The sequence below is a fragment of the Diabrotica virgifera genome, chromosome 4, assembly GCF_917563875.1.
Source record: "Diabrotica virgifera virgifera chromosome 4, PGI_DIABVI_V3a".
Lineage (NCBI taxonomy): Eukaryota > Metazoa > Arthropoda > Insecta > Coleoptera > Chrysomelidae > Diabrotica > Diabrotica virgifera.
The window spans coordinates 253,336,669-253,362,659 of record NC_065446.1 but is presented as its reverse complement, the minus strand read 5'-3'; the positions used below and the strand labels follow the sequence as shown (position 1 = coordinate 253,362,659).

General features: G+C 36.4%; 1 protein-coding gene across 30 annotated transcripts in view; it reads right to left on the bottom strand.

Annotated features, from left to right (window-relative positions):
* Nucleotides 1–25,991, bottom strand: part of LOC114327495 (uncharacterized) — a 677,364-nt gene that overhangs the window by 6,883 nt on the left and 644,490 nt on the right. For 29 of the 30 annotated variants that reach the window (XM_050648865.1, XM_050648867.1, XM_050648885.1 and 26 more), the window contains 9 exons: nucleotides 24,383–24,712; nucleotides 13,285–14,631; nucleotides 12,563–12,958; nucleotides 11,519–12,502; nucleotides 9,588–11,364; nucleotides 7,538–8,061; nucleotides 4,371–4,808; nucleotides 1,623–1,858; nucleotides 754–1,263 (listed from right to left, as the gene is read on the bottom strand). In XM_050648865.1, the coding sequence (XP_050504822.1) occupies nucleotides 754–1,263; nucleotides 1,623–1,858; nucleotides 4,371–4,808; nucleotides 7,538–8,061; nucleotides 9,588–11,364; nucleotides 11,519–12,502; nucleotides 12,563–12,958; nucleotides 13,285–14,631; nucleotides 24,383–24,712 (6,542 nt within the window). The remainder of the gene's footprint in view (nucleotides 1–753; nucleotides 1,264–1,622; nucleotides 1,859–4,370; nucleotides 4,809–7,537; nucleotides 8,062–9,587; nucleotides 11,365–11,518; nucleotides 12,503–12,562; nucleotides 12,959–13,284; nucleotides 14,632–24,382; nucleotides 24,713–25,991) is intronic. The other variant, XM_050648891.1, reaches the window with a different exon arrangement.

The following is a 25,991-nucleotide window of genomic DNA, read 5'->3' as shown; positions in this document are numbered from 1 at the left end:
AAATGCATGCTTACATAAATTAAAAACAAATACTCCACGTTATCTACAAATAGATCCATTTAGGGGCCACCTAGATCACCAGATTTTTCTATTTTAAATTTGTTTATGTTAGATTTTCTCAAGAATAAAATACATTCATCAAAAGTAGATATATAGAGACAAAATAGAAGATTGGAGAAGAAGACCTATTTAGCAAGTCTATAGACTCTATGTGAGCGAAAATATAGTACGTTACATCAATGCAAATCGTATAATATTGGCAGCACTTATACTAAGGTCGAATAGTGAAATATTTCTTAATACAACCTTTTGGAAAAATTTAGTTGGTCGTCCAAGAAAAAGATAAATGCTTTAACTACTCGTAGTGATCTACGTAACACGGGAGTAAAAATCGGGAGATAGCTTCGCAAAGCCTGCGAGAGTGGAGAAAATTAGTAAACAGACCAATACTCAGAGTTATAAAGCCACAGAAGAACCAAAGAGGGATTGTTCTTTCACTGTTATAATATGTGCTGTCTCATACTTTCCCAAATAAGTGACTGTTGGCATCCTAAATACAGATTATCCGTAATAAAGCCCTGATTTGGCTCAAAGTGATTTTGTGTAATTCAAACTCATCAAAAACGCATAAAAAGTGATAACTTAGGTGGAATTCTGTGATGTTATGTAGAAAGATCATTTGGTCCAATTTTTAAGGTTTATATATTTATCTCACTCTATTGAAAACTTTGTTCTTAAACTATTCAAACTTACCGGTTGACATCTTCCGAAGCACACTCTGATATTACATTGGAATCTGATGTTATCGCTACTAGGGAACTTGAAAGCATTGAAACTGGCCAACAAGCTCTGCGTGTCGGGATTATAGTCCCATTCACCGAAGATGCTCGGATCAGTAGCACAACCATTCTCGTCCGTTACAATATACTCATTCTCCACGGCGTCTTCCATAGTCTTAGCTACACAACTTCTGGCAAATCCACCGTAGATGGAACCAGGTTGTACGTCGACTTGAAGCATTAAGTTATCGCCGATTTCTGCTGAGTTGATCTCTTCACCGGTTGGTGTGACTATCTTCATCAGACACGTTGGTGGTGGTCCCGTGTTGGCGATGGTTCCTGCCGTGGTTAACATCGAAACGTTGAAGCCCAGGGTCACGTTTTGCTCGCCTGTGTGGTAGACGCACTTGATGTGGTAAGCTTGGGCTTTGTAGGTCACTAGTTTCGGGTGTTTCTGGATGACCAGCACGAAACTGGCTTCTCCCTATAACAAGAATAATGCATATTAAATACACCATATTACGCACCATGAATATCACGCAGATGTTCTTCAAATGATGAATTCAGAACGTCTGCTCATAAACATCATAAAGAGGAGAAAAACAGAATACTTCGGCCATATAATTAGAGGATCTAAATACAAACTACTTCGTCTTATAATGCAAGGAAAAGTGGAGGGAAAGAGATGGATTGGTCGAAGGAAACTTTCATGGTTGCGTAATATTAGACAATGATGTGGTTAATAATTGCCAGAATGATTTTCAGTCTCCGATAGGAATGGAACTTGAAGAAGAAGAAGACATATTAAACTTTAAAGCTTTAAATTATCTAAAGGTTACTTACATTAACATGGATAAGTCCACATTCTCCAAAATGGACCTTGAAATATTCAACTCTTTCTCCGGTTTCTATCGTAACAACTCGTCTACATTTTTCGTCTTTGCTGTGACCCTTAACATAGAGAATTCCGTTGAAGCCAACTTCTGTAAGTCGTATTTCAACTTGAATTCCATCTGATAGACAGTTCACTGTCAGGTCTGGTTTGGGGAAGTCTTGTTTTTTGTAGTAGCTTGTTTGATCTGGAAAAGAATAGTGGTTAATATCATTATTTTTAACATTTTTTGTCTAAAGTGTTGAAGTACTTATTTATCAGACAAATATCCACGATAAAATTATTTCCTAAAAAAACATTGATACGATTTCTATTGTTCAGAAAGCTCATAAGCATGAAGAGTTTTACATGAAGAGTCATGGGAATTTTTTTTTAGTCTAGAATCCACGTATATTCTAAAGGAAACCGTAGCAGACATATTTAAGAAATATGGTAGCCAACGTTCAACCAGAAGCCAAAAAATTCGAAGAATACAGTACAATAAGCCTCATGATTCATCTCCTAAAATTGTTCCTAAAGATAATCCGTCAGAGAATTTACAAGCTTTGCGAAAGTCAAATTTCTCCCTACGAGTTCGGGTTTATAAATCCTGTTGGTACGAGAGAGGCTTTGTTTTCAATACAATATCTTATTCCAGAGATGAAGAGATGTCAATTGCGATGTATACGCATGTTTGGTTGATTATGAGAAAGGGTTCGCTCGAGTACAGCACGCCAAGGTGATGCAAATACTAAAAAAAAGCAGGAATTAACTACCAAAATCTGAAAATAATTAGAAACCTGTACTGCAATCAGACCGTAAATCTCAGAGTTGAAGGTGAAAACACGAAATATATGAAAATTATGCGTGGAGTGAGGCAAGGCTGTATTTTGTCTCCTCTAATCTTCAATCTCTACGTAATCTGACAAAGATATTCTACTAAACCTGTAAGACCTGTAAGTCCTTATGAACAAAATCACAATACAGTCAACAATATGGACTCAATATATATAACGTAAAGACAAAGATTATTATCGTTAGCAAGAAAAAGATAACAGTAGGTCAACTCTACATCAAACAAATCCCTGTATAAAAAGTGACGCACTATAACTATCTCGGCACCATAATAAACGAAGAATGGACCAACAACGAAGAGATAAGTTCGCGCGTCGAAAAAGTTAGATCCTCCTTCAACCAGATGGGGGCCTTCTTCAAAAGCTACAACCTCTCTCTTGGTATAAAAGTAAGAATGCTGCAATGCTACGTGTAACGTCTATGGTTTTATGGCCGTCAACGAAGTTAATATGTTAATCGTCGGATTTCCAAATTATTTACGCGTAATCCGCGAATTTCCAAATTATTTACACGCGATAAGAGTGAACCACTTTGGAATACCTTCGGTACATTTTTGAGAATAGTGATAAAGATTAATGAGTTTATTTTTCTTTTCGAAGTTGTCACCTAAACTCTGCCATGTAAGGTTCTACCTACAATTTACCAACCAATATGGTTGATGTCATGTGATGCCAGGGGTTAATCTGGAAATATTTTTAACATCCTTTAAAATCAGATAATATAATGTAACCCTAACTGTTTAATATCAATTTAAGGGTTTTTACCCTTACATTTTGGTGGCTTAAAGCATGTAAACCTGTGATAACACTGATGATGGAATATTGATTCCGAAAACGTTTTGTTGTGATACAGTCCTTTTTAGGAATTTTAAATATACCTTTTACAAGATAAGGTTTTTATTTTTTCTTTTCGATGTTAAGACTTTTAATAGACGATAGGAACAGATTCGAAGAATTATTTTAACGTTTTTGGTTTTCGGGGCAGTGTGCTGTGACAACCGTCGAGGAAGGACGATTTGAATTTTTTTCTTGGCGTGTGTGTGAGCGACGAGCGAACGAGGAGTATTTTTAAGTTACGGGTTAATTCTTTGCGGAAAGAGTGCGATCGGGTTCGAATTTTTCAATAGTGATCCGCGAAGAAAAATACGAATTCGCGTAATACCGTACTAACAATGTCCGAAGTTGTCGTCTATTATAGAGTGTAGAAGTGGAACAATAAGTGACGGGCTAACTGCAGGTGGTGTCTCATCGCAGGGGACGTCAACCGGTTCGTGTACTTGCTGAGACTTCGGAAGCCGTAGCTGTAAGGTAATTGACTTTTCTTATTTTCTTATGTAGGACATTAGAACACTATAGCGGGTTCTGTACACTACGTATTTTCTGTCCTTTTTTTATGGTGTTCAATCGTGGATCTTGAATGAAGATATACTGCAGACAATTGGAAGCATTATATCGGAGAATACTTAAAATCCCGTGGACTGACCAAGCCACAAATGAGGAGGTCCTCAGAAGAATGACAAAGAACCGAGAGGTACTGGTACTGACCACCATCAAATCTCGAAAGTTACAATTCTTCTGACTTATTATGCGAAATAATTCCAGATATGGCCTCTTACAGACCATCCTGCAAGGAAAGATATTTGGAAAGAGAGGACCAGGCAGAAGAATATCCTGGTTGAATAACTCCTGAACCTGGTTCAATACAACATCTGTGAAGCTTTTCCGCGCTGCTACAGATAAGATAAAGATTGCCATGATGATCGCTAACACTCGTCAGGGATAGACACATCAACAAGAAGACCAACATTTAACAGAGAGTTTATAAATAGCTCAACAATCTGAATTACATATATCATAGATACTTACTACATAGCACATCAGGATTTCCAGTATAGCCTTTGATGCACTGACATCTACCAACATGGTTTGTAGCGTTACAATATGCGTGTTCTCCACAATGCTTTAATATACAAGCATCCTCGCAAGTTTTGATCCGTTGGTTACAATACTTGTGATCGGCACAATCGTCATCTGTCTCACATTCAGGTCCTGGATCTGGAACACAGTTGCCCTTTTCGTCAAAGTGGTACCCGAATTCGATTGGGCATACGCAGTTTCCTCGCTCGTCAATAATGAGACCTCGTTCGAGGGCGCAGACACAGCGACCTCTTTCGTCGATCTTGAGACCTTTTTCGATAGGACATGGCACACATTCGTCATTTTCATTGAGAGCTAAGTTCGGTGCGCATACGCATCGACCATCTGGTGTTTGGATGTATCCTTTATCTTCTCTGCAGACTGCAACTGAAAATATTAAAAGAGATTTATAACAATGTGAAGACACATCTGTTGCAGTTTCGCAACTACGAGTTAATCAATATTGTTGAAATATCCCAGGCAACCAAATGACGTCAAGAACGTCGAGGAAACGTCAGTTTTTGGTTGAATATATATACGTGTTTGAAGATTACGTCGTATAAACGTCTTTTGTAGGTGATTTTCAATACGTAAGATTAATGACGTTCAAATACGCCTAAAAACACGTTTTCATTTTAGGCAGCCTAAGTCTGACAGTCTAACGTCACAAAATTGGGAGGAGCTTAAAGACTTAATGCCATGACATGTCTCCAAACAATTTCCATAAGAAGTGTGAAGTGTTTCATTTTTATTTATTGTTTAGGTGCTTTGTGTGGTAAAATAAGACTTTTCATTTAGATATTTAGTTGAAGAAACGTGTTAATTAAGAGATTTTCATTACTCTTTCTCAAGTGAGTAAGTTTAATACAATATTTCTTTTGAGATTTTTAACTATATGGTATACAGCCAACCTAGGGAACTTCCCTTTTAGTTGACAATATTTCTTCTTGAAAACTGTTTGAGGTTATGTTTTAATTTGTTTTGGTATTTATTTTCTGTTAATGAACTAATTATGTGTTATCGAGTTTAATTCAATTAACAATATACTATTTATTAGTTTATATGTTGTTTCAATTTTGACACAGTAAGTATATAAAAAGTGAAAATTCTATACCTATAGGTACCTATATGTTGCATTGAGGGTATTGTATTATAATTCTATACATTTTAGAGAGTCTTCCAATTTGGTTTTACTTTTACCCTATGGGCTAAATTTAAAATGGTTAAATGAAAAATTGCAATACCAACAATACCCATAAGAATAATTATTGTGTATCCTTAACACTTTATTGTGTAAAACCATAAAATGAAACATAATCGAAAAAACGACATAAAAGTTACGTTTTTGATATCACGTAGTTAAAAGTATTTAAACGTGACTTTCGTCGTCGAAAAAACGTGATAAACTGACGTAGTTTGGTAATAATTATGACGTTTTTTCAACGTTTTGTAAATGTTATTTGATTGCCTGGGATACACATACTTTTGATAGTTTTGTTTTCCCTTGAATAGTTAACCAATAGTTAACCGCTTAACAAACTAAATAATTATCGAACAATCGACTGGTTGTTAATACATTGTTACGAACAATAGACAATAATGTAACAAGTGTCCTTAGCTGAAATTGAAAATCCGCTTGGGTAATTATACACCCACACGTCGGCTAATACACGAAAAACAATTCTTTTACATAACCGCCAGTCCGACAATCAAACTTTCCTTTTATTCCTAGCCTGCCGAGAAGACGGTAGTGTCTTCGCTGCTTGGTAGCAACCGCTATTTTCCATCCCACGAGGGGATTCAAGGTTTGTGTAAACTTACATTTGTTGCTGTGGTTTTAAATCACAACAAACAACTGTGGTTTCAAACAACTTCTGTGTTTTCGGAAAAATGGAAAAGTCGAGTATTGTTCGGTGATTAGGTTTCTATACAATAGGGGGAAAACGAATGTGCAAATCAAAGCCGACCTGGACGAAGTATATGGTGAGGCTGCACCTTCGTTAGCCATAGTAAAATTTTGAAAAGCTGAATTTGTTCGTAGTCATACGAGTGTTTTTGATGATGAGCATCCCGGGAGGCCAAATGAAGTCACCACGCCGGAAATGAACGACAAAGTCTATGCCATGATTATGGCAGATCGTCGAATCAAGCTCCGCGAGTTAGTAGAGGCCCTAAACATTTCCTATGAATACTTACAAAACATTATTCCCCATCATTTGGACAAAAAAAAACTATCCGCGCGATAGGTGCCGCGTTTGCTAACAATTAACCACGTCCGTAAACGTGTGACTACTTCGGAGACGATTTCAACGATGATGCTGCACGATATGAAGGATTTTTTTGCCGATGTATCATCGTTGACGAAACCTGGGTGCATTAATACACACCGGAAACCAAAGAACAGTGGAAACAGTGGCGTAAACGCGGCGAAGGCCCACCGAAGATGGCAAAAAGTGCATATTCGGCCGGCAAAGTGATGGTAACTCTTTTCTGGGGAAGTTTATCATCCACATCGACTATTTGGAAAAACAAAAAACAATCAATGGCCAGTACTACGCAGCATTATTTAATCGATTCGATGCCGAATTGCGTCAAAAACACCCCGGTTTGGCACGCAAAAAAGTGCTCTTTCATCAAGACAACGCACCAGCTCATCGATCTGCCGTCGCGATGGCAAAATTACACAAATTGGGCTATGAATTGGTTGAACACCCACCGTATTCCCCAGATCTTGCTGCCAGCGACTTTTTCCTGTTTCCAAACCTAAGAAAAATGGCTCGGAGGACGCCATTTCACAACAAACAATGAAGTCCTCGCTGAAATTTCGGCCTATTTTAAAAAGCTCGAGCAAATTGTACAATTCGGATGGGATAAAAAAAATTGCAACATCGTCTTACTAAGTGGGTCGAGCTGAAAGAGAACTATGTTGGGAAATAAATCGATTTAATCCCAAACGACTTGTTTTTTATATCAAAGGCTCGTTTTATATCAATCCACCCTCTATCTAAAGTCCGTTTCTGGTGGCCTCCTATGTTATTTAGAGGTCTTCGTATGTGTAGAAAGCAAGAACATTAGTGAAAATCTTAAATAATGTATCAAATTTAATCAAAACTTACTTGGATTGCATATCTTAGCAGCATTTCCTTGGTATCCTGGCAAGCAGAGGCACACCATGGTTCTCACAGGTTCAGTATTCAAAACTGTGCATTCCGCATTAATTCCACATGGTTCGGTAGCTATGCAGGGGTTAATGCACTTAAATCCAATGCAAGCAAATTGTAATGGACAATCAGAGTCAACCCTGCATTTCTCTTCTATTGTTAAGCAACCCCTATTACCATCGCTGATTGTTCCTGGTGGACAGACGCATTCTACTACGTGGTTATAGACTTTGCATTCAGCCAGCGATTTTGGATCACATGGATTGGCGACTTCACAAGTTAGTTCACATCTGCTGTTGATGCAGGCACGACTTGATGGACAGTCTGTGTCTGTTCGACAACCTATCATGTTACAAGAGATCCTGGGGTTTCCTGAAAGACCTGTTGGACAGTCGCAAACAGCGCGATGGTTATATCCGTAGCATACTGCTCTATCTCCACAGGAGGAACCGTCAGCAGCACAAACAGGAATGCATTGTCTAAAAAAGAAACATATCGAAGATTATATCAAAATTTTGTTACAGCTTGAGCATAGCACAGGCCAACAGTATAAAATACCTTATTCTTATATCCTTAGATGGGGTTAGAGGAGGTTAAAAATCGTATGGGAATAGAAGTAACAACCATGAGAGGTATAGAAAGAAAATAGTTGATTTAGTAAGGACACGTAAATCTAATGAATGGCGAGAATCTTCCAAAACGACGTCTGGAATGGCAACCTCCTGAACGTAGGAAGCAAGGATGACAGAAATCTAGTTGAACGGTCAACATCCATAAGGCGACAAGCGCAGTAGACTTCAGGGATGACCTGTGGTAAAATAACAAGGAATGACCATGTGTAATGAATATAGGATGACGTTGGTAACAATGCTGAAACATATTTCTGCTAACAACTGACGTTTTGTTTCCTCCTCTATCTTTTCTTCTTCGAAAGGATGTAAAAACGTTTGTTCAATATCAATCTAGTCTCATGTACCTAGCTTTTGCTAACGATGTCGATTTAATTGCACAATCCACCAGAGATGCGAAAGAAGTTTTTACCCCTTTTGAAACCGGATCCAGGGAAATTGGCCAGGGAAAGGTCAACGAAGATAAAACCGAAAAACGAAAATAAATTACCAAAAATCCAAGACCAAAAATTAGACAAAATATTTCAATAAATACAATTTCGAAGTTGTCAAAGAATTCAAATTCTTGGGAGCACTGATAATAGCCGAACACAGTTATGAAAAAGATGTAGCAGCTAGAGTCATATCAGGAAATAGAGCGTATTACTCTCCAGCGGACCCTACGTAAATCAAAATTGCTGTCAAAGACAGCTGAAACAAAGTTATATGAAACTATAAATCGTCTCATAACAACATATGGACGCTCCATAACAATGTAGGGAAGTGACACGTGGACACTGAAGTAGCGTGAAACAATAAAAGTACTAGTCCTAGAACGTAAGATCCTCTAGACGATCTTTTGAGCTTGTAGAGACGAGATAACAGGAGAGTGGAGACGAAGACACGAAAACATAACCAGAAACTTCAAGTATTCTATGGAGATGAAAATATAGTACGATACATCAAGGCAAATCGTATAAGATGGGCAGAACATATACTGAGATCAAGTGATGAAAAACTACTAAATACAACCTTCTGGGAAAGGCCAGAGGGCAGGTCAGTTGGTCGAACAAGAAAAAGATGGAAGGGTGCAGTAACTTATGATTTACGTAAGATGAGGGTACAACTATGGGAGATTTTTGCACAAGACCAGCGAGAGTGGTGTAAAATAGAAAATGTGGTCAAGACTCACTTAGAGTTGTAGAGCTAAAGAAGAAGAAGCCAGAAACATTACAAACTTTGTGAAAAAAACTTATCTACCATACTTTGGATTATATCTATACTGAAACTGAATCTATATAAATATCAGCTATAATTTAATAAACGAAGTTTCAAAATTAATTTTTGTTGGCCTGCATTATCATTAAGAAATAAAAATAACTATTTAGTAAGCTTACCTGTTGACACATGTATGTTGTGGTGAACATTCAGAGTCAGCTCTACAGCCGATTTTGTGGCATTCCAGCTCTGGATTTCCGTCATATCCTGGTTCGCAAGTACAGACTGGTTTGTGATCCTTGATTCTACATTCGGCATTAGGTCCACAGTTGCATGGATTTCTACATATTCCGTTAAAGCAAGCCTTATCTGATGGACACTCGCTGTCGCTTGCACAAGCACCTACAACTATGACGGCTTTGACAGGATTGCAAGTACCACTTCCACTGCTGATATATCCTGGTGGACAGACGCAGTTCATTGTACGAAGAGGTACGGTTCCGATTACTTGACATTCAGCTGGTCTACGGCATGGTTCAAGAACAGCGCATGGATCTTGGCATCTGTTGCTGAGGCAAGCTAGTCTGGAAGGACATTCCGAGTCTTCTCTACATTCTGGTCGAGGTTCAGGTTTACAGTCAAAGTATGGATTTCCAATGAGTCCAGGAGGACATCTGCAAACGGCTAGATGATTGTGAATGCTACATTCTGCTCTTGGAGAACAAGGATTGTCGTAGATGCAAGGGTTGATACATTGAGCATTGATACATTGTCTATCGCCAGGACAGTCGCTGTTTGAGAGACATCCAATGACAATACAACGTTCAAGTGGGTTGCCTCTGTATCCTGACCTACACCTACATTCTGCTCTGTTTTGGTGGGCGTAGCACTCAGCGTTGATTCCACAATTATCTCTGACAAGACATGGGTTGATACAATTTCCGTTGATACAAGCCTTTCCTGAGCCACATTCTGAATCGACTCTACAACCAACAGTATGACAGACAAGATTTGGATTTCCTTCATAGCCTTCACGACAAGAGCATACAGCTCTGTGGTTTTGGATTCTACAGTCAGCATTGGTACCGCATTCACACGGGCTAGTACATAATCTGTTAATGCAGGCTTCATTATCTGAGCAGTCGTTGTCGCTGGTACATCCTGGTGGTATTGGTACTATAACTGGATGGCATTCCCCATTTTCGTTTGGTACCCAACCTTCAGGACAAGTACAAATCATTGTTCTTACTGGAACAGTATCCGAAACGCTACACTGAGCTGTACGGTGGCATGGTGAAAGTTCTTCGCAAGGATTTACACATTGACGTCCAATACAAGCCAGTTTACTAGGACAATCATTGTCAAATTCACATTCTGGCTGTTCTTTAACTTGTCTAGGTATACAGTACGATAGTGGATTACCTTCTGGTAGATTTGGCGGACAATAACATCCTGCTAAATGGTTTGTAACGTAGCAAATAGCATTCTGAGCGCATGGTGGTTCAGCCACTGCAGAGCAGGGATCTACACACCGTTGTTGATAACATGCTCTATTATTTGGACAGTCATTGTCAACGCGGCACTCGATTCTTTCGCATCTGGTCACAGGATTACCTTCGAAGCCTGGCAAACATCTGCACTGAGCTCTATGGTTATTTCCGTAACATTCGGCATTCCTAGCACATGGGTTTCCTAATATGCAAGGACTAATACATTGGCCGTTGTAACATTGCTGGTCGTTGGAACATTCGTTGTCTGATTGACAGCCTAATTTGAAGCAACCTAGCTGTGGGTTGCCTGAGTAACCTGATCGACAGAGACATGTTGGGTAATGGTTGAGCACTCTACATTCTGCATTAGGACCGCAGTTACATGGACTTGCGCAGATGCGGTTGATGCAAGACTCGCTCTTGGGACAGTCTGAGTTAGATGTACAGCCAACTGTAGGACCAAGTGCTAAAACATAAAAAAATAAATTTTTGATAGAAAATCTTAATATATTTTTATGAAAATAAATTTACGTTTATAAGAAAATAAGTTCTTAGTAAAAGATAAAGTGGCTAGAGCAGATGTCTCAGAAATTTTATATTAAAAGAACAAAACAACTTACGTGGAATACAACTGATCTTAGGATTTCCTTCGTAGCCTTCAGGACATCTGCATTCAGCTTGATGGTTCCTAGCGGAACAGAAAGCACTGCTAGCACATGGATTGTCCTCTATGCAAATATTAACACATTCTTCGTTTCTGCACGTTCGATCATAACTACAGTCACTGTCTCTATAACATTCAGGACCCTTGGATGGAATTGGTTTCTTGGGCATACTGTTGCATTCATAGTGGGCATTGCCAATGTATCCAGGAGGACACGTGCATATTGCTTGGTGGTTTCTTGATGTACAAATGGCATTTATTCCACATCTGTCAACTCTGCAAGCTTCGATACAAGTACCAGCGATACATCTGTCACTATCACTACATTCTGAGTCTACGATACACTGTGGTTTAGGTGAAATCAACCTTACGCATTTTCCAGATGCATCAACAATGGTGTCAGGTGGACATTGGCACATAATAGTTCTCAAAGGTAATGTATCCAGTACCAGACATTCTTGATCAGCTGTGCAAACATTTTCTGTACTGCATGGATTCATACAGCGGCTATTTATACAAGCCAAGTGAGATAGACATTCTGAATCTGACTTGCATTCAGGTTCTGGTGGCAAGATTCCTATACATTTAACGAACGGATTACCAGTAGTGCCAAGTGGGCATGTACATTTAGGTTGGTGGTGTTGTCCTATACATTGTGCATTGTCTGCGCATGTATCTTCATCACATACTGGTCTACATACTCTGTTTAGTCTATCACAGGCTTCATGATCTGCACAGTCTTCGTTGTAGTGGCATATACCGGTGATACAGGAAACAAGAGGGTTGCCTTGAGTTCCTAGAGGACATTGGCATTGTGGAATGTGTCGTTGAACTACGCATTCTGCTCCTCTTCCACAAGATTGTGAAGCGCAAGGATTTTGGCAATATTCATTGATGCAAGCTTTGTCATATGGACAGTCACTATTTGAAGTACATTCAGCTAAAAAATAATGATTGTTTAGTATTTTCTGGTATAAACTATTTATTATCTAGAGCTTACGTTTATAGCAGGATACTTGTGGATTTCCTAACCAGCCTAGTGGACACGAACACGTTGGTCTATGGAAGAGAGTCCTACATTCAGCTAGAGCACTGCATGGATTGGACAGTTCGCAAGGGTTCTGGCATCTCTGATTGATACAGGACTTATCGTTCGTGCATTCGGAGTCTGATTGACACTCAGGCTTGGTTTGAGGTTGTGGATAGCATTTGATGAGAGGATCTCCAAGAAGTGGTGACGGACATCTGCAGACGGCTTTGTGGTTGGTTGGTGTACATTCAGCGTTGAGTGCGCAAGGATTGCCTAAGGCGCAAGGGTTGACACATTGACGATTGATGCAGGCATCGGTTGATGGACACTCTGCACTACTCTTGCATCCAGGTTCAGGTGTTGGTTCTAAAATATTTATCATTTAAGGTGGGTGCCATAAAACTTGCACTGTTCGCTGAACCAAGAATAGCGCATAACGTAAATTGTATACCTATATTGGCTTGGTTAAGCGTACACTTAAAAAATCAAATAATACATAAACAAAGAAATATAGTGTTGCTGTTCGATAAAAGGGGTAAAAGGTCCTAAAATATAAAGCTCAAATTAACATCAGTACAAAATATACATTATGATTTTGAATAGCTTTATAGAAGATGGATTCGTTACAAGTGGAATTTCTTCAATAAAGTCCCAAAATCATTCCATATATCTCAACAATTCAAAACACTTACGTCGTCTACATTCTGTATCAGCATTTCCGATGTATCCAGGCAAGCACATACATGACATGGTTCTCAAAGGAAGGCTATCTACTACTATACATTCGGTATTCCTTCCACATGGATTGGTTTCGAAGCAAGGATTCTTGCAGATTCCACTGAAGCAAGCCAAGTTTCTAGGACAGTCGGCATCAGCTCTACATTCTGGTTCTGGATCAGGTATGATGGTACAGGCTACTAATGGATTTCCGATATAACCCGGTGGGCAAGAGCACTGAGGTCTGTGGTTGGTCACTCTACAGATGGCTCCATTACCGCAGTTACAAGGATCAGAGCATCGTTCATTTCTACAGGCTAAGTTGTAAGAACATTCTTCATCTCTGGTACATTCTGGTCTTTCACATCGTACGAAAGGATCTCCTCTAAAGTTGTTGGGACAATAGCATCTAGCTTTGTGGTTATAATCTGCTTTGCAAAGAGCATTTAGACCACACGATGTAAACGAGCAAGGATCAACACATTCTTTGTTAACGCAAGATTGAGTAGGTGGACATTCTGAGTCTGATCGACAACCTATTTCGTAGCAAACTTGTTGGGCGTTTCCAGTAAAGCCGTCTCTGCAAGTGCAGATTGCTCTGTGTAGTTGTACGCGGCATTCTGCGTTGTTTCCACAAAGACTCGTAGTGCAAGGGCTCACGCATCTGCTGTTAAGGCAAGCCTTATCGTTGGTACAATCCGAATCTTGGGTACATTCAACTTTGGGTTTGGGTTGATCTTCTACCAGACACTGAACTTCTGGTGATCCGATGTAACCAATAGGACAAGAACATATTGCTCTGTGGTTAACAACTTGGCATAAAGCGTTAATTCCACAGGCTCCTCTACAAGGATCTCCACATTTCTGAGAATAACAAGCCTTATCTCTTGGACAATCTTGATTTATGATACATTCCGGATATGAACAGGTTGCTACACCATTGATTACTCGGCATTCTCCGTTGATGTTGCATGGTGATGGATTGCATGGGTCTTTTGTTTTTTCTTTTGGAGCTTCCCTGCACAAAGTGAAAGGATCACCGATGAGTGGAGGTGGGCAACTGCATACAGGGCTGTGGTTGATGACGTTACAGACAGCTGCGAATCCACAGGTACCAGGACATGGATCGATACATTTCTGGTTGACGCAAGCCCTATTTCTGTCACAATCAGCGCTGATGGTACACTCGGGTCTACAACCTCCGGCAGTTGGTGTTCCGAAGAAACCAGGCAGACATTCACAAATTGCGTTTTGGCCTGATTCGCGACATATGGTGTTGATGCCGCATGGTGATGGATTGCATGGGTTGCGTGGTGGTTGTTCTGAAAAAAGAAATATCAAACTTAGAGCTATTGTTACTGATAAGATAGTGATACTATACTGATACTATACTGAATTACTAATACTACACTGATCCTATACTGATACTATACACACTTAACAGAGCAGCAAATGGAACTAGGCATGATACGTCGCCAGATTATCAGACAGCCGATGGACAAAACGTATTGTTGAGTGGTAACAAGACAAAAGTCACTATGGAGCAGAGGATGCCCACCAACCAGATATACTGACGACCTGAAGCTTGTTAGCAGTAAATGGATGAAAGCTGTACACGACAGAGAATGTGTGACTGAATGTGTGAATTTTTAAAAAAATTTTAAATCTTTAGCAGTTTACATAGTATAAACGCAGTGAAAAGTTACATTTGAACCATAGATACAAAACTTTGTGTAAAATTTCACAAAAACAAGACACAATAAGAAACGAAATAATAAAAGAGAACTTATACCAAGAATCCATAAAAAAAGTTATTAAAAGAAAATTAGGCGGTATGACAATATGGGTCAGAGGAAAGTAGACTGGTCAAAAGAGCTTATGAGGTAAGAAGAATTAAAATAACGAGAAAGGGTACAGAAAATAAATAGATTGGGAAGAAAAGAGGAACATAGATAGAAGAAATGAAATATTTATGAAGGATTAATAAGAAAAATGAGAGGAATGGAAAAATCATAGCTATCATCGCCTTTTATAAGGAGAAGCTTAAAAAAAGAACAAAATTTCTCGACAATAAAAAACACAAAAAAAGCTTATATAGTCCAGGAACTGAAGCTTTTCACCTCGCAATTTTTACAGAATGGATCGATTTGCTTGAAAATTTGAGAATAAGTAGTGGATAGTCCAAGGATCAAAATCTATATGATGCCGAAAAGCGCTTTTACCATGGGGGTGGTTGCCACCCCATCTCCGGGGTGGAAATTTTTTATTATATTTTGACCGCAAAAGTTGATAAAACATTCATTCTAAGCAAAAAATGTTTTATACATTTTTTTGATAAAATTAACAGTTTTCGATTTATTCGCTATCGAAAGTGTTAGTTTTATATCTAAGAAATCAATGTTCTTGGTATAGGTACCCATTTACAATTCACTCAATTTGTGCCGCAGAAAAAAAATTTTCCAACCAAGTTCTTGAGAATTAAATAATCTACAATTTCATATTGAATCATTTTTTCGTATCTCTGATGCTAATCTTTCTATTCTGAAGAAAATGGCATTTTTTGCCAAACTACAAAAATTCGTTATTCGCTTTTAACTCCAGTTTTTTAAAATTAATTATTATAAGCCAGTCAAACGTCTAGAATCTATTAATAATGCATAAATAAAGAAGAACAAATAAGGCCAATGACTAAAAACACCGCTAACTTACATTATTATGCTTCCAATTGGATTTCTCTTTTTTTTCTTCAAAAAAATATATTGATTTTTTAACCGTAACCTTTTAATTTTTTATCTAAGAAAGTTTGGTGATAAAGAATTTTATAGGTTTTTATGAGAACTATAAGGCTATTAATATTAAATCTTTTTAAAATCCTCAGTCTCAAAAAGAGGTGACTTTGAAAGGGTTGGTAAAGGTGGTTTTTGCATGTTATTACAAGTTTTAATTGTCAATATATCACTCAATTTTTGCCATAGGAAAAATTTTTGCAAACGATGTTCTTGGGAATTAAATAAACTACAATTTCATATTTAAACATTTTTTCGAATCTCTGATGCTAATCTTTCTATTTCGAAGAAAAGAGCATTTTTTACCAAACTACAAAAATTTATTATTCGCTTTTAACTCCATTTTATTAAAAACTAATAATTTTAAGCCGGTCAAACTTCTAGAACCTATTAATAATACATAAATAAAGAAGGCCAAATATTGCCAGTGACTAATGTTAATTAGGCTGGTGTTAAGGGGGTTGTTTCCGATAAATTTTTTGCCGAAAAAAATAGGGACTGACATTCTTTTCATTATAAGTTACTTAATTTTTGAGCTAGAGACTTCTTTTTATTTCTAGAGATAGATAATTTTAAATACTTTAAATTAGTTTCAACGAGTTATCCTCGAAAAATGCATAGTTTTCCCGTCGTTTGACTTTGAATCTACAATATTTAGCGTTTGACGCAGAAGAGCTAAGATATAAAAAAGTATAGCTCGATTACTTTTGGTTTAAAAAAAAAAATAAAAAAAAACTGATTTGTTTATTTTTTCAAAAGGTACATTTTTATTAAGCAAAGTTGTTTTGATAAAACGAAAAGTTTTTCAGTTATTAGCAGAAAACTGATTAAAAACATTGATTTTTTCGATATAAAACTAACACTTTCGATAGCGAATAAATGGAAAAGCATTGATTATATCAAAAAAATGTATAGAAAGTTTTTTGCTTAGAATAAATGTTTTTACCAACTTTTGCGGTCTACATATAATAAAAAATTTCCACCCCTGAAATGGGGTGGTAACCACCCCCATGGTAAAAGCGCCTTTCGGCATCATATAGATTTTGATTCTTGGACTATCCTCTACCTATTCTCAAATTTTCAAGCAAATCGATTCATTCTGTAAAAATTGCGAGGTTTTGTTCTATTCTAAGCTTCATTACTTGGACTAATACTGTCACTCAAAGATAGAAATTTACTTGATTTTTAATGGAAATTGATTAAACTGGGGGGATAAACCCACAATAGGTACCTATCGAAGTTGCCAGCACCGGTAACTTCAGTAGCTGAACCGGTAATTATTTATGATATGATTTGAAGATCTCAGATTCAGCCTCTTCAAAGGCCAGATCCCCACTGATCTAATAATATTTTCAAGCCGGCAATGGATTTAATGCCCTAATTTAACATCTAAGATCTATCAACATCACGAGAAAAACCAAATGCAAAATATACAAAACCCTGATAAAACCGGTTCTTATATATGGATCAGAGACATGGACACTGTCGAAAATGTTAAAGACTAAAACAACAAAACATATAATGAGGCAGACACCAGTAGGGAGAAGGTCAAAGGAAAGACCCAAACTTAGATACATAGAACAAGTGGAACAAGATCGGAAAACACTTGAGATTACCAACTGAAAGAACAAAGCAAGGAACAGAACAGAATGGCGGAAAATCCTAAAACAAGCCAGGACCCAAAAAGGGCTGTCGAGCTACTTATGATGATGTTTCACTTTCAGTGTATACTCAATAAACAAACACCCCGATTCTACTAGCGACGGCTCTCAATATAAACAAAATACTGTGTTTTGCTTACTCTAATTGAAGAGTCGCTAATTGGTGTACACGTTTATTTGCAAAAACAGACAGACAATTTGTTTTTTTTTCATCCCGGTTTTTTTCCGCGATCAAGATTTGTCTATATAACACAAACCCTCTCTTAATTCTTTTGAACCAGAAACCTCTAATACAATTCAGACAACTCTGAAGTTATTTTAATAATTTCGCATAACTACATGCCTTAGAGCCAAAGAAAATACAACAGCTCAGCAACGGACATACTTGACACCAACGGAATTTTGATCTCAGAACCAACAAAGATTCTAGAAACATGGAAGCAATATGTTGAAAACCTCTTTGCTTCAGACTATCCTAATAATTACTCAATTGAAATCACCGAAATCAGTCCTTCCATTCTCAATTTAGAGGTAGAACAAGCAATACGGTCCCTCAAAAGTAACAATTTTAGATCTAACTCATAAATATTGGACAAAGAAAAAATGTCCCCTTCTTGTAGATAGTTACTTGAAAATATCTCAATACCGAAGTACTTTCTATACTTATGAAAATCAAGTTTCACCTATGTATTCCCATGTATTAGAAGAAATTTTCTCAAAACAAATTAATACTTTTTTTGAAGTTATACTTCTTTACCGGCGATAGAGGGTGATTTTTTTATATGTTAAAACCTATCAGCCCGGCGCATGCGCATTATAACTTTGTTCTGATTGGATGTTCAAATGACATATCAAAAATTATCCGATATGGCAGCTGTGGTTTGGAGGTAAAGGTAAAGGTAAACAAATGTATAATATATTAGTTTTATTGTTGTGAGGACAGAAACAAAAATGTTTATAATATTGTAGTGACTTTTAAATAGTTTTTAAAAGCAACAGGTACGTAATAATTGTTAATGTATCATGGGTATAAACCTACCTATTTGATCTGCCAAAATACATAGTATGTAATACTTTTATTTATATAATTTGATTACCATCAAAATTTCTATCAATATTCACCTAATATATTGTTTTTTTACTCTATGTTTTGTTGTATTTTTTCAATTCTAAATCATTTCAATTCAAAATTAAAATAATTTGATCAATTTTCAAAATATCAAAATACCACAAGTTTAATCCGTTTAGTTAGTCGATTTTCGTAAATAATGACACATAGTGTCCGTGGCTAAGCGGAGAAGGCAATGAATTCCAACACCAACCGCTCTTATCAGCGCTGGTTCGAGTCCCAATAGAAACTTTCTTTTTTGTTTTTTTAATACATTTTATGATTGTAAGTATATTTATTATATAATTGTATTTTCAGAAAATACGTATTTAGTTAAAAAATTTTTCGACAATTAATGTTCAGACATCATTTGTGGCTTGTTTAATGTGTTTGTGTGTGTTTTATTCTTTTATTATTTTAATTTTTGGCACTGTTCTAATACAAATGTTTGAGAAGTAGTAAGTATAAATTAGTTTAATATTTAAACAAAATATAAATAAAAAGTATATTAATTTCGTTTAAGTCATATAATAGAAGTATAACTTCTTACGTGCGTACAAAGTACACACACATTCTTTTTTATGGATATTAATTTAAATCCAGCCGTTTTTCAATCATTTATACTTCATAAATGGCCACATTATCAGTTTTACTATACAGATGGATCCAAAGTACAAAACAAAGTAGGATGTGCAATAATCAATATTCAAAGTGGATTTAAAAAATTATTCAAATTGCCTTGTGAATCATCGATATACACCGCTGAAATGATAGCGATACTTTTTGCTTTAAGACACATATTTAGTAACGAACCCTATAGCTGCATAATATTTACAGACAGTAAGAGTGTCGTTGATAGACTAACTAACGTACATAAGTACCAACAACTCAATCATATAGAACTGGAAATTATGACTCTTTATAATAAAATTGCAAATTTAGGAAAAAACATCATTATATCGTGGATAAAGGGACACGCAGGCATTAGGGGTAACGAAATAGTAGACAGGCTAGCCAAATCCGCCCTAGAAATAGGCGAAGAACTTCCCATGAACTTACTACCCATTTCGGATATTGATATTATTAGTAGACGACACCAAAAAGAAAATTGGCAAAGGTATTATCGAAATACGAGAACTGGTAGTAATTACAAACAAATGCGACCTGAAATTCCCATTAAAAGATGGTTTCATTCTGTATCAAATCGCCATTTCATAAGAGTTATAAATAGATTGAGATGTAATCATGCTCTTACCCCCCTTCATATGTACAGTCTGGGTCTCACAGAGTCACCTAACTGTGAGTGTGGAAAAGAAGGTAATCTACTACATATTCTCCTCGAATGTTCACATCAATCAGTAAATATAAACAAATTTTATGATAATCTTAATATATTAAAAATTCCACTTCCCGCCTACCTGAACAATTTGATATTTTCTGAAGATATTAATATATTAAAAACAATTTACGTACATATCAAAAATTGTAAATATAGATTGTAGCAATAAAATTTACCCTGTATTTAAGAAATTTTGTTAAAACAAAGCAGGCATGTTTGTTAAAACAAAACAAACATGTTTGTTTTGTTGTTATTTTGTTTTAAATCCTGTAGATTTAAGTAATTATTATAAATTATAATTGAAAAAAGAACAGAACAAAAAAAAAGAGAAAAAGAAAAGAAAAAAAAAACAGAAAAAATAAAAAAAAGCAAAAAAAAACTAAGAAGATGTAAACCTCCGCGAGGATGAATCGGGTTTACGTCTTAGCGTAGTAAAAAAAAAACAATTTATAAAAAATAACAATAAAAAAATTAATAAAAAAAACAAATTAACAATATAAAAAAATGCAAAAAAAATACAAAAAAAAATAAAAATTTACAAAAAAAATGAACAACCAAAACAGAGTATTATTTAGATAATAATTGTAGATAATAATGTTAGTTTGTTATGTATTTAGAGTTAGAAATACAGAAAAAATTCCTCTGATTGAAAAATCAAATTTTTTTGTTTTTAAAATAACAAAATGTCTGGCTAATTGGCTCGGCCAAGGCCATCAAATTCACTCAAAAAAAAAATAACAAATCTCCAGGGCCTGACAATATTCATACTGAAGTGCTAAAATTTTATGAGAAACGAACAATTCATTCCTAGAAATGTTAACCACTCTTTTCAATAATATATACGACAGCGGCAGAATTCCGGAAAATTGGTTACAATTTGGAAAAACCAAAACACTAAATTGTGTGACCAACATAGACTAATAAGCCTAATTAATCATATAACCATAAGTCTTCACTAAAATCATATACAGTGATGAGCGCGCTAAGAACCGGAAAAATAGCTCAAAAGATGTAAAAGATCTCAAAAAGAGATGAAACTAGTGGAGGTGGAAATTATCGTTATAAACGTCTAAAATAACATTACATTATATATTTTCCCACCTTTAGACGTATCAGAGTATGACAACTGTCACTGTGACAGTAGAATTTTATAAAATACTCCTGTCACAGTAATGTACATGTAATGTAATGTTAATTAATACGTTTATAACGATAATTTCCACCTCCACTACTTTCATCTCTTTTTGTTTTGCAATGTATTATGTTTTCCATCTTTTGACCTATTTTGCCGGTTATTAGGGCGCTCATGATTGTATAACAGAATCTACAACAAGTGTGAAGCGGAAATCAACGAGTCACAATTTGGTTTTAGGAATGCTTTGGGCACAAGGGAGGCAGTGTTTTGCCTGCAAGCAATGGCGTGCTGGCCATATAAATGAATCGGTGCAATCACCGAGAGGCTGCGGCCTCTTGAGGCCGGTCCAATAACAGTTTTTCCAAAAAAATTTTGATGTAACAAACATTTTTTTTTTAATTTCAAAAAAACGTTTTGTTTTTTGAATGTCACTGATATCTTTAGAAACAAGGAACATGGACGGTTTTATTCTTTAACATGTGTTTTAACTGAAACAAAAGTTTGAGACACCCTGTAGGAAGGAAAACGTACAAAGGTGGGTATACATCGAAGTTATGTTGTAGTCCCATAGTTTGTGAACATTTTATTTTTTTAGTTTCTCTGATATCTTTAATAACAAAGAAACTAGACTTAATAAGTGTTTTAACTGATGACATGCGATACGTGAGGAGGTTATGTCTTATCATACACTAAGATGAAATTATTTTCTATATAGAGTGCGAAAGGAACAAAGTGTTCAAATAAAGAAAATATGTGCAATATACCTCTCGCTATTTAAAGAGCCTCCACGTACATAGACACCAAATCCGTACTCGCTCTCAAGGAAAGTGCACCCCAAAACATAACAGAGCCTCTATTAAACAATCTCGTCTCTCTTATGTTGCGCTGTGCATACCGCTCACTTGGTCGACAAATATATCTTAAGGTTTCGACCAGAATTGTTAACGTTATATGCCTCTCTGTTTTTAAAGGTTTGTTAGCTGTTATTTTTTATTGTTAATTTAGTTTTGTTTCAGATAAAAGATAAAACATATCATGCTAAAGAATTAAACCGTCCATTTTCTATGTTTCTAAAGATATCAGGGACATTCAAAAAACAAAATGTTCACAAAACATAAGACTACAATACGATTTCGATATATATCAACACTTATACCTTATCCTCCCTACAGGGTGTCTCAAACTTAACATCAGAAAAACATATCTTTTCTTCTACCTGGTATAAGTAAAAAAAAAAGAAGTTTGAGTAAACCTTTGCCCAACTGGGTAAATACCAAAGAAAAATCTAAAATTGTAAAAAAATAGCGGAATTCGTTAATCTGTTCTCGAAAAAATCAACTATGAAAATGAGCATAATTTTAGGTAATGCATAACTTTTGAAACTATGTATATTTTATTATGTGATATGTGATAATAGGTGATAATATAAGATTGCTTATTCTCAATAAAAAATATAGCAAATTTAAAAAAATTTCATTGAATTCAAAGTCATATGTTTGATTTAAAAATAATTTATATTTTTGTATTTTTTATTTTATATAATAAAAAATCCTGGTAATAGAAGATAAAATGAGGATGGGAGGCCGCTTTTCTATAAAATCACCGGGCCGCTCGAAAAGTTCCAGCACGCCACTGCCTGCAAGTATTAGTACAGAGGTGTAGAGATATGAACAAGGTTGTCTACATGTGCTGTGTAGATTACAAGGCCTTTGACAATGTTAGACATGACCAACTAATTGAAATTCTACAAAACATAGGAATTGATGATAAGGACATCCGAATTGTGACAAGTCTCTACTTTAATCAGACAGCCAGGGTGAAAGTTGGCAATTTGTACACAGAGAGCATTGAGATCAGAAAAGGTGTGCGACAGGGATGTGTTCTCCCTTCTCTCCTTTTTCATATTTAATCCGAACAAATTTTTAAAAAGTACTGGATGAAGCAAACGAAGGCATAAAAATCAATAGAGAATTGACAAATAATATCCGATATGCGGACGATACAGTCGTACTTGCCAGTAGTATCGATGAACTTCAGCATCTCATGTACAGGGTACAAAGAGCGAGTGAAGAAAAAGGACTTAACCTCAACATAAATAAAACAAAATGGATGCTAGTCAGCAAAACTCAAAAACTTGCCAAACAATTGAAAATAAAAACCAATTAATTCAACACGTTGACTCGTATATATACCATGAAACAGTCGTCAACTCGAAATGGGATCAAACAAACATAATACAATCTAGAATTTTCCAGAGCCAAATTTAACAACATGAGAAATATATTCACCCATTGCGACCTGTATCTCCCACTAAAAATATGGCTGCTAAAATGCTATATATTTCCAGTCTTGCTGTATGGCGCAGAGGCCTGGACAATAACGGAACACCCCAACGTAGAGGTATTGCGACGAATGCGAAATAAAAAAAAAACCTCTTTCACGATTAAGAAACGGAAACTTGAATGCCTCGGTCATATTATGAGACATGATAAATATCGTATACTCCAACCGATCATACAGGATAAAAATAGAGGGCAAAAGCTGACCCGGAAGAAGAAGACACTCATGGCATCAAAACTTACGCCAATGGTTTGGACTAACATCAATCGAGTTATTCAAAAACGCCGCAATCAAAATTAAAATTGCTATGATGATAGCCAACGTCCGTAACGGATAAGGCACATGAAGCAGACATGCCTTAATTGTACATATTATGGTCCTTCGAGCCGGATAACTAGGAAAATCTTTATTACTCTCTTTCTCTCTCTCTCTCTCTCTTTCTCTCTCTTTCTCTATCTCTCTCTCTCTCTCTCATTAAATCTTTAATATATTTCTCTAATGTAATTGTACATAGTCTGATCATCCAATGCGGATAGCAACAAAAATCTTTATTTCTCTCAAGCTGATGATCCTTTTTGTATACTTCTCTAGTGACATTGTACATATTTAGTCATTCGACACAAATCTCTTTCTCTCTCTCTCTCTCTCTCTCTCTGTGTCTTCCTCTCATTATCTCTGTATATATAATATATTGCGAATCTTACCTATTTCCCGTATGCACTGTCTAAAGGCGTCCCCAGTATATCCATTGGGACAAGAACAAATTGGAACATGATTGACGGTGTCGCATTCAGCAGAAATGCCGCAAGTGCCAGGACATGGATCCCTGCACTTGTTCCCGATACAGGCTCTGTTCATCGGACACTCAGAATTCGATATACATTCTGGTCTGCAGCCCTCGTAGGGATTTCCTTGGTACTCCGGCAGGCATTCGCATACTCCGTAGCCGGCTGAAAGACGGCATTGAGCGTTGGGTCCACATGGTGATGGTACGCATGGGTTGTCTGGTTTAGGTGATGGTGTTGGATCGGGTGCTGAAAACATATTGTCGAGTTAGACTACTGTTATAGTTTTAAACAGAAGAAAGTATTGTTTACAGTGGTACATTAATCGCAAAACAAATGTTGTTGTATATCTTATATCGTTTTTTATTATATTTATAATTTTACGGCATGTCAGTATTGTTATGACAGGTCGTAAGAAGCACATATTAAGTCCCACTTGATATTTAAAATAATACTCAACATACTTAAGGCGACTCCACGAGTAGCATTTCCATACTAACACTTGGATCTAGATGTGATCAACAAGGAAGAGTTGCAGTAACAACTTGTGCCAGAAAAAGTATAACTAGTACAGGAATAATAAACTGACAATCGATTTCAAATCTACAGTCACGGTGATAGAAAACAACTTATACTCTCATCAGACAAGAGAACAGTTCAAGAAGTAAAAAATCACGATGGTTCTTGAGACAAAGGAGTCAACTAACCACTCAAACGTAAGTATGATCCAAAAATACGACAAATGAAGGCCCAGTAGTGATTTAAAGATGGCAGGAAGCATCTCGGAAGAAAGTTTTCACCATACTAGTCATTCAAAGATGTAATCAAAAAATCCGGGGTTCAAAGTGGAGAGATGTAATTATATATAACAAAAACAAATCTTCAAAGAAGCAGTTTGATCTAAGTTTGACAAGCAGTTTCCAGCAGCTCTTCACGCTTGTCAGACCAAAAAATAGTCAAAGAAGTAAAAAATCACAATGGTTCTTTCCTTTCAACAGATGAGTCAATTAGTCACTTAAACGTGAGTGTGATACAAAAATATGACAAATGAAGGTCCAGTAGTGACTTAAAGGTGACAGCTGGCATTTCCTTGAATAAAGTTTTCACCAGACCAGTCATTCAAGATGCAGGCTAAAAATCCAGGCTCTACAAAGTGGAGAGATGTAATTAACTAACAAAAACCAATCTTCAAGGAAGAGCCCTAAGCTTGAGAAACAGCTTTTCACCAGCTCTTCACCGTTATAGAATTCCTAGCAATTAACTATCGTTTGCAATTATCAACATTCGACCTGTTCTAATAAGATATCACAACAACAGTAGTTTTTCGAGAGTTTTAGGTATATACAGTAAACACTTAGTGTCTATACTACGTTCATTCGCAAGCTAAGCTATAGGTCACTCTACCTGTCATTTCCAACCAATGACAAGCTGCAACGACAAGAAACACCCACCGATGGGTGTAACCTCGAGCTTATCTTGGAAATGAACGTACTATAGTAATATTTGTAAGGTTAGTTGATATCAGACA